This window comes from Psammomys obesus, unplaced genomic scaffold (genome assembly GCF_907164565.1).
Source record: "Psammomys obesus unplaced genomic scaffold, mPsaObe1.curated_primary_1811, whole genome shotgun sequence".
In the NCBI taxonomy this organism is placed as follows: Eukaryota; Metazoa; Chordata; class Mammalia; order Rodentia; family Muridae; genus Psammomys; species Psammomys obesus.
The window spans coordinates 1,225,649-1,237,267 of record NW_026596356.1 but is presented as its reverse complement, the minus strand read 5'-3'; the positions used below and the strand labels follow the sequence as shown (position 1 = coordinate 1,237,267).

Genomic DNA, 11,619 nt, shown 5'->3' with positions numbered 1-11,619 from the left:
CAAAGATCCACCACAAAGATCCACCACAAAGATCCACCACAAAGATCACTGGATCTAAGGGAGGGAGGAGGAGACAGCAGTCCCACTCTTCCATGGAAGGGTTTATGTGGTCTGAATCCATTGTGGAAATAAACTCATCATAAAAAGAACTGATCATATAAGGAAAACACTTCTTATGTGTTAGGTTGTATTATCGATGTTGAGAAATGCCTTCAGTTGGAAGATGAGTTTGACATTTATACTTAGTTTAAATTTATCAGGGAGAACTCATGTTGGTGGGTAGGCGTTGAACTTGGAGGAGTCACCTCACCCAGCTGTTCTGGATTTAAAGTCTCATTGCTTTTCTTTCTTTCTTTCTTTCTTTCTTTCTTTCTTTCTTTCTTTCTTTCTTTCTTTCTTTCTTCCTTTCTTCCTTTCTTCCTTTCTTCCTTTCTTCCTTTCTTCCTTTCTTTTTTTCTTCCTTTCTTCCTTTCTTTCCTCAAGCCATAGATGATGGAGGTTTCTTTAAATCTCTTGGGTCAATCTTCCTCTGCTCTGGAGACGTCTACACATGCCTATAATGAACTATGGTCATATCTACTCCTCCATTTCTCATGTCCACTTCTCCCTGTGTGCCCTACAGCATGCTTCCTTTGAAAATTAACATTTTGCTTTGTTTTTTTAATAAGCCAGTCAGTGCTGCCTATATGTGGATGAGTGTGACCGTCTAACAGAGCACAGAAAACCTACCAGTGGAAGCCTCTTCAAAACCAGAATAGTTGCCCCTTCTCCCAGCGGCTGTCATTCATTAAGGAGTAAGGACTGGAGTGGGACTTCCCTGCCCATGCTGGAACTTTGCGGTCTTGATCTTCTACAGGTTTTGTCCAGGTAATCATCTGCTATGAGATCATTCGTGCAATAACCATGCCATGTCCGAAAGGTGGCATTTTGCAGCATTCCACCACATCCTCCAGCTCTTAATTTACTCTCTGTGCCAATTTTACAGACTGTGACTCCTTCTTCACATTCCAGAAGAGAAGCTTTAACTAAAAATCAAGGCAACAAACACATGTATGATATAGAAATGAACCATACCCCTAAAGTAGTTACAAGCTTTACTTTCAGATTTTCTGGTACCTTTAGAAAAAAGTCCTTGGATCCTTAGAAACCTCTCTGAGCCTGAGGTGTCTGAAAGAATGCTTTCTATCTCTCTTCTTTACTTTCTAGATGGAAAGTAAGTACAAAGACCCATTTTCTATGACGTGATCCATGGTAATCACAAAGGTTTGCTTATGCTTCGTTGTTCCTTGCAGGATCAGGCTGATGCCAGGATTTCATATGAAATAGAAGCTTTGCTTTACTTTGACTCCTCTCTACTGTTCTGGATGTACTCAATTATTCCTTCAGTAATGAATTAGTCTTGACTTTCTGACTCCAGAACTGATTATGAGACAAAGTGATGTGTGGTGATCATCTCTGGGTCCCGCAGCAAGCTGAATTCCCATTGGTTTGGAGGTAGAAGAAGATGCAAGAGGGAAACACTCAAGAGCCACTCCTGTTACATTGCACATGTGTCTTCTCCATCCCCTCAGGATATGGAAGTTCTGCTGCAGGAATTGACCTATCTCCAGAATCATCCTTCATCTTTTGACTACCACAATTACTTACATGCCATCTACCATCACTTCCACAAATTCTACTTCAAAAATTATTTTGAATTAATTCATTCTCATATCATTTCAAATCAGCAATATCTTAAGAAGCTGGACTACCCCATTCATTTATCAACTTGCATACTACAAAAATCAGGGACAGGAAAGGTGGCTCATTCACTGCTCAAATATAAGAATCTGAGCTCAAATCCCACACACACTAGTAAAAAGTAACATGGCTTTTTACACATGCCCTGTGCTCTAACTTCAGTACTGGGTACCAAAGTCAGGCAGATCCCAGGCGATTGCTAGCCAGCCAGCCAATCCAAATGGTGCTTCTGCTTCAATGAGAGATCCTGTCTCAAAGAAACAAGGCAGACAGCGGTAGAGGAAGATACTCAGTGACCTCTTCTCACCTGAAAATGCATCCACCTGCATGCACAGGTGAATGCACCTCCCCCAACACAAAACACAACACAGTTTTAATGAAATCAATGTTTTCTTGGGCAAGGAGAATACAAAGGAAGAAATGATATATTTAACACTGAGGTAATTTTCACCTCACTCCTACATTATGACTCTTCATGGATATTCTATTTACAAACCTTTAAAATAGTGCCTATACCAAAGACCCCATCCATAGCTATGGTCCAACCCTTGATTGCTTTGATTTGGTTTCTGGCATATGGCATGGTCTTCCATGATCAGCTGCAGGAAGTTTCTTTACACCATCACATCCATCTGCCTCAACACCCAATGTTCTAGTGAAATATCACTGGAAGTTTCATTCCACTTGTTGTTGTGCGTGTTAACATCTATGGTAGCAATGCTCATCTGCCTGTGCAGTTGGTCTGTGTTGTGTATCCAAGTACCAACCGTTATTTATGGCAGTACTCTGGATTTAAAGTTCTATGCCTTTATCTGACTCTAACTCTATGCATATCCTCCTAGTGTCTTTTAGTGTAGTTATGTGGAATGTAAGGCTTTTTTGATATACCTAAACAGAAACATCTGTGAAGTTTTAATTTTCAAAGAGCTATAGGTACTTCAAGAGAAGATAAATTTGTAAAAAAAATACCCACAACTACTTATAAAATTGAAATTATTGATATATGTAGCATGTAAGCACACAAGAGTAATATACATTGTGCAAGAAATCATAGCAGGTCCTTGACAGATTGGATGAATTTGGCAAAATAATGGTGACAGACATTCAAGGAAAAAAATGTAATAACAAGATACTGACCTATGTTAATTATCTGAAATTCAAGTTATTCAGAAATTCAAATGAAATGATTGCCTTTTTGCTCTCATACTCACCTATTTTTCTTCATTCTTCTAGCTTTATTTTATTTAAATTAAAAATTCATTGACTTAATTTTCCATAAAAATTAATTAATATTCATTTTTCCATAATAAATATTATTGATGTGGTCTCAAGGACACAAGCATACTTAAAAATTTTGGTGGAAGTTTAAAGGGTTTGAATTTTCCATTATGCATCATTATACTTGTATTTATCTTTTGCCTCAGAAATTCAATTTCTAGATTTACATCTGTCAGAGAGACCATTATGAATGTTAAAGGACATATGCAAAAAGGTGATCTTGATAACATGATTTGTAACAGTAATTTATTAAATAAAAGCTGACACATGTATATGTTAAAGGGCCATGATGTCATAAAAAGAATCCTAGTATTAAAGAGCTGTTGATAGCAGCTACTATTTGATGAAAGTAACACCATAACTGACACTTATGATACAACTTCAACAAAGTGTAAGGACCAACATGTGAGTCAGGGTGTTCACAGACTCTCAGGATGTTCTTTCTGGGAAGAACTCAGTAGGAAGGAAATGGCCAGTGGGGTTATGTAGGGTAGGCGTGTTCCTGAGGGTTATGGAGCTACTGCTCTGTGCTGCATCCTAGTTCATTGTCTCAAGGGCATGAATAGTGAACCATGGCATGCAGGAGACTGATGCTAGGGGAGGAATCAGGACTTTTACATTTCTTTTCCATTTGCTTAGTTCATCTATATTTATTAAGCTTCACTTATGTATGAACATGGACCCCACATATATCTTTGTCCACATAGTAACCTAAGCATGAGAAGAACCCCCCCAATTCTGTTGAAGAACAAAGGACATGAAATTTAATAATGAAGATTAAAAGTATAACATTCTATTCAGACACAATTCAGTTGTTGCTGAGATACTGAAAAGAAAAGCATGAATGACATGCAAGTTTTATTGTTGTGAAAGTTAGAATGAGGCCCACCATTGCACAAGTTTTCTGACTCAATGCTATGGTTTACTTTACGGGATTTCCTGTAAATAAGACTGGTCCCAACCTCCAAGGTATATGACAATGTTTGTCTTGAACACCTGGTTCCCTTGTGTCCAGCTCCCAAGTTCTAGGACTATAGACATTCACCACTACATCTGATATTCCCAATGGCCACCTGAAGTGCCAATGAATGGGTTCTATCATGCACAACATCTCTCTGTGGCTGGAGAGATGGCTCAGAGGTTAAGAGCACTGGATGTTCTTCCAGAGGTCCTGAGTTAAATTTGCAGCAACCACATGGTGGCTCTGACTTTTACATTTTTGATAATCGGAGAGTCAGAATTACACAAACAGAGAAATGACCATGGTTCAGGATTAGTTTTTTTTCCCTTCTTTTTCTGCATATGAACCCGTGTTAAAATTACTAGCCATTTTACAGTGTTCAAGGTGTGTTACACAGGGGTAAAATAATCTTGAAACCCTTGTCACTGAACTGTTGAAATGCCAACAGAATCAGTAAGTAAAGGAACATAAAGGCTTTGAAGATGTTGTTGTCTGCTGTAGCCAGTTGCTCTCAGCTTTGAAACTGTGGTTGATGTTGAGCCCCTGGGCTGCATCTCCTTTGAGATGTTTGCAAACAAAATTCCAGGAGAAAATGTTCATACTCTGAGCACTGCAAAGGAAGGACTTGGTTACAAAGGTTTTGCTTTTCACGTAATTGTTCCAAGAGTCATGTGTCAGTGTGGTGACTTCACACACCATGATAGCACCATGAGCAAGTCCACACATGGAGAGAAATTTGAAGATGAGAACTTCATCCTGAAGCATATAGTCTCTGGTATTTTGTTGATGGCAAATGCTGGATCAAACACAAATAGTTCCAAATTTCATCTGCCTTGCCAAGATGGAGTGGTTAGAAGGCAAGTATGTGTTCACTGGGACGGCAAAAAGCATGGGCATCGTAGAAGCATGGAGTGCTTGGAGTACAGGAATGCAAGCCTGCAAAGAAGGTCAATATGCACAGTACTAATACTTCTGAGGTGTGGGCATTTTAACCACCAGACCATCCCTTTTAAACTCAGGAGATCCCTACCTCCTCTCAATACTCAGTATTTACAGTTCACCTCACTTTGGTTCTTTGGGTTACTTTTGTCCTTATTTGCTTCAAAGTCTAGGTGACTTCAGAGTTAACTTTATGACTATGAATAGAAACTAAATGAGAAAAATGAGGATGCACTTTTGTGAATTTACAATTGGCAGGCAAAAGAGAGGGAGCTACAGTTGGGATTCAAAATAAACTATAATTAATAAAAATAAAAAATATCTTAAAAAAAGAAATTCTGTATAGATGGCAATAATAGGTCTAAACTATGTTTTTGGGTTTTTTTTCCCCTCATTCTATTGAGATTTACAAAAGCCATATGGTCAACAGGAATTCATCACAGATCAATAAGTGGTGATTATGTCACAAATATATGTTCTCCCTTCAATAAATATTAATCTTACATTTTAATCTATAGAATTACCTTTATCTATAGGATAAAGTTTCTGAGGGCCAGGACTTTGTGGAAGGTCCTACTGAGAGCATTCTTTACCTCATTATTTCTCAGGCTATAGATGATGGGGTTCAACAGAGGAGTCACAACCGTGTAGGACAAGGATAACAATTTCTTGCTTTCAGGGGAATTATTTGATTTAGGCCTAAAGTAAGTGAGGCTTAAAGACACATAGAAAAGAGAGACAACGAGGAGATGTGAGGAGCAGGTGGAGAAGGCTTTGCGCTTTCCTTTAGCTGATGGGATCTTGAGGATGGAAGCAGCAATGCGAGTGTAGGAACATAGGATCAGCAGGCAGGGGATCATGACGACCAGAATAGTCCCAACAATGGCATAGACCTCAAACCGTGCTGTGTCTGCACAGACCAGCCTCAGCACAGGTGGACTGTCACAGAAGAAGTGGTTGATCTTGTTGGTGGCACAGAATGGAAAACTGAAGAGCCATGTGGTCTGCACAGAGGCTACAGGGAATCCTGGAAACCAGGAGGCAGCAGCCAGTTTGGCACGCACTTCTTGGTTCATGATGACGGGGTAATGCAAAGGACTGCAGATGGCTACATAGCGGTCATATGCCATGGTGGCCAGGAGGAAGCATTCGGCCACTCCAAAGAAGAAGAAGAAGTACATCTGAGTAGCACAGCCAAAGAAGGAGATGCTTGTGTCCTGGGCAATCAGGGTCCCCAACATTTTGGGCACAATGGCCAAGTTGAAGCCAAGCTCCATGAAGGACAAGTTTCTGAGGAAGAAGTACATTGGAGTTTGCAGTATGGGGTCAGCCAAAGTCACCAGAATGATGAGGCTGTTTCCCAGGAAAGTAACCAGATAGATGACTAGAAATGCCAGGAAGAGTAAGGCCTGTATTTCAGAAGGCAGGGAAGAGAAGCTTGTGAGGATAAACTCAGTTACCCTTGTCCAGTTTCCTGCAGCCATGGGCATGAGCATAAATTTCCAGTGTGCTCATGAAAACAGTTTCTAAAGCACGAAATCAGATTCTAGATTTTCCCCTCCAGATTACTGATTAGTTTAAGGGAAAGAATCAAAGCCATGATCCTTTGGAAGAGGAAAAATTCTTAGTGCTTAATCTGAGACATGCCTGAGTGAGCTTCTGAAGTTGTTGTTTTTTTTTTTTTTTCCAATTTGTACATTAACATCTAGAAAGGGCAGGCATAGGCAGATCTCTGAGCCTGTAGAAGGGACATTGAAGAGTACATTTTGGAGATGTGATGGTCCTGAACACACCCAGTTATTTGAGAAATATTCCAATGTTCATAATTTAAAAAAAAGCACAAAAATAAGAGTTTATCAAATCTCTGGAGATAGAATTGTAATAGTAGATAGGCTAACTAATGATTTTTTTTTCTGATTTTCATGAGTCTGAACTTTGAGAGTTGAATGATGGCTAGCATCCATTGAAAAGAGTTTATGTGCCCTCTCTGCCTGAAATTTTTATTTTCTGTGTGTGATCACATTGATGCCAGAGTAATGATAGAAATTCAAGGAAACAACAACTTTTTCTTTTTCTTTTTCTTTTCTTTCTTTCTTTCTTTCTTTTTTTTTCTTTCTTTTTTTTTTTTGACATAGGGCTTCATTGTATAGCCTTGACTGGCCTTTACCCCACAATTCTCCTGCCTCTGCCTCCACCTTGTTAGTCCTGGGAGTAAAGGCGTCTAATGCCACCCCTACCGTGTAGCATCTTCTTAATCCAAAACACATCTGTTGAAGGGCAAATCCATTCTTATTCTGAGTAAATTATATTTTACATAATTACTCTACTATATCCAAAGACTCATTCCTCGATGCTGTAGAGGATTATTAAAATTTCTGAAGAAAATTTCAAAAAGGAGAGTGCAAAAGATAAAGGGGACAGATATTCTTAAAATCACCATGATCCGCATGTTACTGTGACCTAGCTGAAAACTAGATGTATTAGATGGTTCTAAATTTGCTAATTACCAACAAGCTCTTCTCTTAGTATAATTTTTGCAGTCTACAATATTGAATTCTAAGAAAGAATGCTGAGATAATGTTGGAAAATGACTGCATTAGGCATTTTGAGGGAATCACATATGAAAAAAATAAAAAAGAAAACATTATAAGCAGACAGAAATTTAATTTCTATGTGTAGTTGATCATGTCTGTAATCCCAGCATTTGGGAGGCTGAAGCAAGTGATGGCCATGAGTTACAGGCCAATAGGGAATTCATGTGAGTCCCAGGCTAGCTAGTACTAGAAAGAAGGCTTGTCTCCAAAATAAAACAAAATAAACAAAAATACTCTAATCAGCCAACCAAACATTTATACAGAAAAAGAAAAATAATGTGGTTCGTGTTGGATTTTTACATTTTTAGATTTTTATTTTAGGCTCATGAATTTGACTTATTTTGTAGATGAAGAAACCATCTGATTATTGTGGAAGTGAAATGACATGCTCATACACTCCATAAAGAAAGATCACTGTGGCTATTGTGAGACCAGGCAGTGGAGTGTGAATGGAGGAGAGGGATGAAAGCTGTGTGCCCAAGGCAAGGAGTCCAGGTTATATGCTCACCTTTTTCCTGAGTGTTCACTCTCCACCAATTCTTAAACAGGAGCAAACCTAATGAAGAAAGGTTAGAATTATTGATGAATAATGTTAATATCAAGGCCACCTTTAAAATCCCAAAGCATCGACCAAGGAACAGGGGATTGTTATCACAGAATGATTATGATCAAACTGATCAAAGATCTTCCTGAAGCATGTGATGCCTGACTTTTCCAGAAAAGTCTTACAAAAATGGTAAAAGGGTCAGCAATGCAGCTGAAACTCTTATGTAGACACCGTCTTACTGTCACTGAAAGGCAAAGCCAGCACTGCCACACAAATTATGAATTAAAAAAGATCAGAAAGGAGAGGAGAACCTCCCCTATCAGTGGACTTGGGGAGTGGCATGCATGCAGAAAGGGGAGGGAGGGTGGGATCGGGAGGGGAGGAGGGAGGGGCTTATGGGGGGATACAAAATGAATAAAGTGTAATTAATAAAAAATTAAAAAAAGACACAGTGACTCTTCTATAGTGAACTGATCTGCATTTTATTTTACTGAATTTTGGTAGGACTAAGGAAAATTATTTTAAGGAGCCTGATTAGAAAAGTAACTAAACAGCCTGCAGCACTCTAGGGACCATGGCTGATCCTTATGTAAGGTAGATCAAAATCAAGAATGCTGTGGTGAAGTGATTGGTCAAAATAACGTGATATATGAATAATAAGCAAAACAGCAAGAATATGTTATATATATATGGAAGAAGATGGTGAAAAGACAATGATCCTGCAAGAGTCCCGTATGATTGCCAGTACTGGTTAGAGGCTGCACACTGACCTTCAGCAGATAGTAGTAAGCTAAAAAGACTTGGAAGAAGTGTCGCAGTGTAAGGACGCCTGTGCGATACCGATTCGCTGAAGTCAAAGCCTGAAAATTTTCTGTACAGGGTGTTTTTGTTTTTTCATCAAATTCTGAGCTACATTGTACACATTGTTATTTTTGGCCAATGCCATGTTTAGTAATATGAAAATATATTTCTTTTTATTCAGTTACACTTATCTTTCTTTGAATAACTTCATTTGTCAAATAAATGAGTCCATCTAATAAAAAATGACTGAACAATGCAACATAAATAAAAACACCCTTAAAATCACAACTTAGGGAAAGAAAGAAAGGAAATTGCTTACCATCATCCATTTTTAAGTAAAGGGTACCATCCTGGTTGTATTTCTCTATTCCAGCTTTTAAAGCTAGTACTTTTGGGAGAAGGGCTATACCAGACTTCTCTGCCTCACTTCCTGCAATTGCATGGAAAACTGAATTTACTTCAGGAAGTAAAATATGTGTAAAATAATAAGTTGTATCTTTAAAGTAAAGGTCATGTTTTTTCTTTCTTTTCTTTTTTATTATTATGATTTATTACAATTTATTCAATTTGTATCCTGGATATGGCTACCTCCCTTATTTTCTCCCAATCCCACCCTTCCCTTTTCTCCCCCTATGCCCCTCCCCTCGCCCACTGGTAGGGGAGGTCCTTCTCCCTTCTATCTGACCCTAACCTATCAAGTCTCATCAGGACTGGTTGCATTGTCTTCCTCTGTGGACTAGCAAGGCTATACCCTCCCAGGGGGAGGTGATCAGAGAGCCTGCCACTGAGTTCATGCCAGAGAAAGTCCCTGCTTCCATTACTAGGGACCCAGTTGGTGACTGAGTCTATGGGCTATATCTGAGTAGCTATATCTGATCCTCTCCATGCATTGTCTTTGGTTGGGGGTTCATTCTCTATCTCCCCCTTCTTTCAAAAGATTCCCTGAACTCTGCCCAAAGTTTGGCTATGAGTCTCAGCCTCTGCTTCCATACCTCAATCAGTAGAGTCTTTCAGAGGCGCTCTGTGGTAGGCTCCTGTCCTGTTCACCAACCCTATATCCAAAATATCCAAATATATAAACCCTAATATCCAATATATATATATATATATACAACTTAAGTTTAACACCAACAAACCAAGTAATCAAATTAAAAAAGAGAGTACAGAGCTAAACAGTGAATTCTCAATAGAGGAATATCAAATGGCAGAGACACACTCAAAGAAATGTTCAACATCCTTAGTCATCAGGAAGATGCAAATCAAAACTACCAAATTTATTCACATAAAATCATGAACAGAATTTTATAGCAAATTAAAAAAATCTATGAGATACAGAATATCATTAAGCTTTGAACATACTTCAAAAGAAGTACTACTTAACAAGACCTATTACTTTGAGTGCTAACTAAAAATTAATAACAAGATAATAGTAATAATGAAGGTACGATAAATAGAAATGTCTTACAATTAATTAATGAGAGAAGTTTTAAGTAGATTGGAAATTTCTATAAAATCTGCATATTTGTTTGTCAGAATCACAGAATCAGTGACAATATTTAAGTAGCATGACCAATAATAGATATTCCAATTTTCTCCTTCCTATATATTTACCAATACTCACTCTCTTAAAACTTAGAAAGTGTTAAAGGAGACACATTGGCTTTGCTGGAGCAGGCTGAAGAAATTGCTAAGATGCTTCTACATGGACCTTACAGGACCAGAAGAAGCTGAAGCAGATTACAGAACACTTGTGGCGTTAGTTGTCCTTGGCTTTGTCTCCTTTGTCCTTCAGGTCAGATGAAGAGGTAGAACCTTGCTTTCTCCAGGTGTTAGTAGATCTTCTTTTATTCCTCATGGGACCTGATTTTTTTTTTTTAGTCTCGTTTCCCGTGAGGCTGTGATGAAGTGCCAATACCAAACAGGATCAACTCCAAGAAAGAAAGGCAAAGTCTGGTAAAGGGAACGTCATCGCCATGACGAGGAAAATTCTGAGAATGCTGAAGCTGAGTGACCTGAATTTAACCTGAGCTCTGGGACTCTCTGCTTGTGGTGCTCAACAGTTTTGTTAAACACTCTGAACTTCATTTTGTTTGAAGATAATATTTTCATTGTATAGAAGTGAAACTATGATGAAATAAAATGGGTTATATTTGTTAAAAAAGCAGGCAATGGCTTATAAATTTAACAAATATTCACATCACACATTACCACAGATGAGGCCTTCTTCTGCCCATTCAGTTATACAAGTAAAACAAACAGATATGCTTCCTGAACATATATAGCTCAAATGTTCTTTATTTATTTTCTTAGAAACCTGTTAGTATTTATTTTTATCTATTTTATTGGGAGTATTATGCTTCTACCTCTTTTCTCCACCCTAATCCCTTTTAACACCCCAACACCAGGTAGGAGCAAAAGGAGGTTAGTGGGGAAAGGGGGCGTAGTTCTCTTTTGCATACTTCCTGCTAGTTCCTTGGGTAAGTCCAGTCTTTGTTTCAGGACATTTACCACTTCTTCCCCTCAAACTGAAACAATAGCACCCAGGAGCAGTAGAGGGTAGCAGCACCCACCTTCTTTCTCAGAACACCCCATCCTTCTCTGGGCTTTGGCATTTATTTCCTTTCTCAGTCCCCAGAACTAAACCATCTTAGCTGGCAAAGGTCACACCCTGCTCAAAGCCTGTAAGAGGCAAATAGTCTGCTGATGAGGACAATCTTTTTTTTTAATTTTTTTATTAATTACACTTTATTCATTTTGTA

The 11,619-nt window shown here is 38.5% G+C and overlaps 1 protein-coding gene across 1 annotated transcript; it reads right to left on the bottom strand.

The window, feature by feature from the left end:
* Positions 1-5,448: 5,448 nt before the first annotated feature.
* LOC129669274 (olfactory receptor 10A5) lies at positions 5,449-6,411 on the bottom strand. Its single transcript, XM_055597437.1, has one exon. The coding sequence runs from the start codon at positions 6,406-6,408 to the stop codon at positions 5,449-5,451; it is 960 nt and encodes a 319-aa protein (XP_055453412.1). The 5' UTR covers positions 6,409-6,411.
* Positions 6,412-11,619: the final 5,208 nt, after the last annotated feature.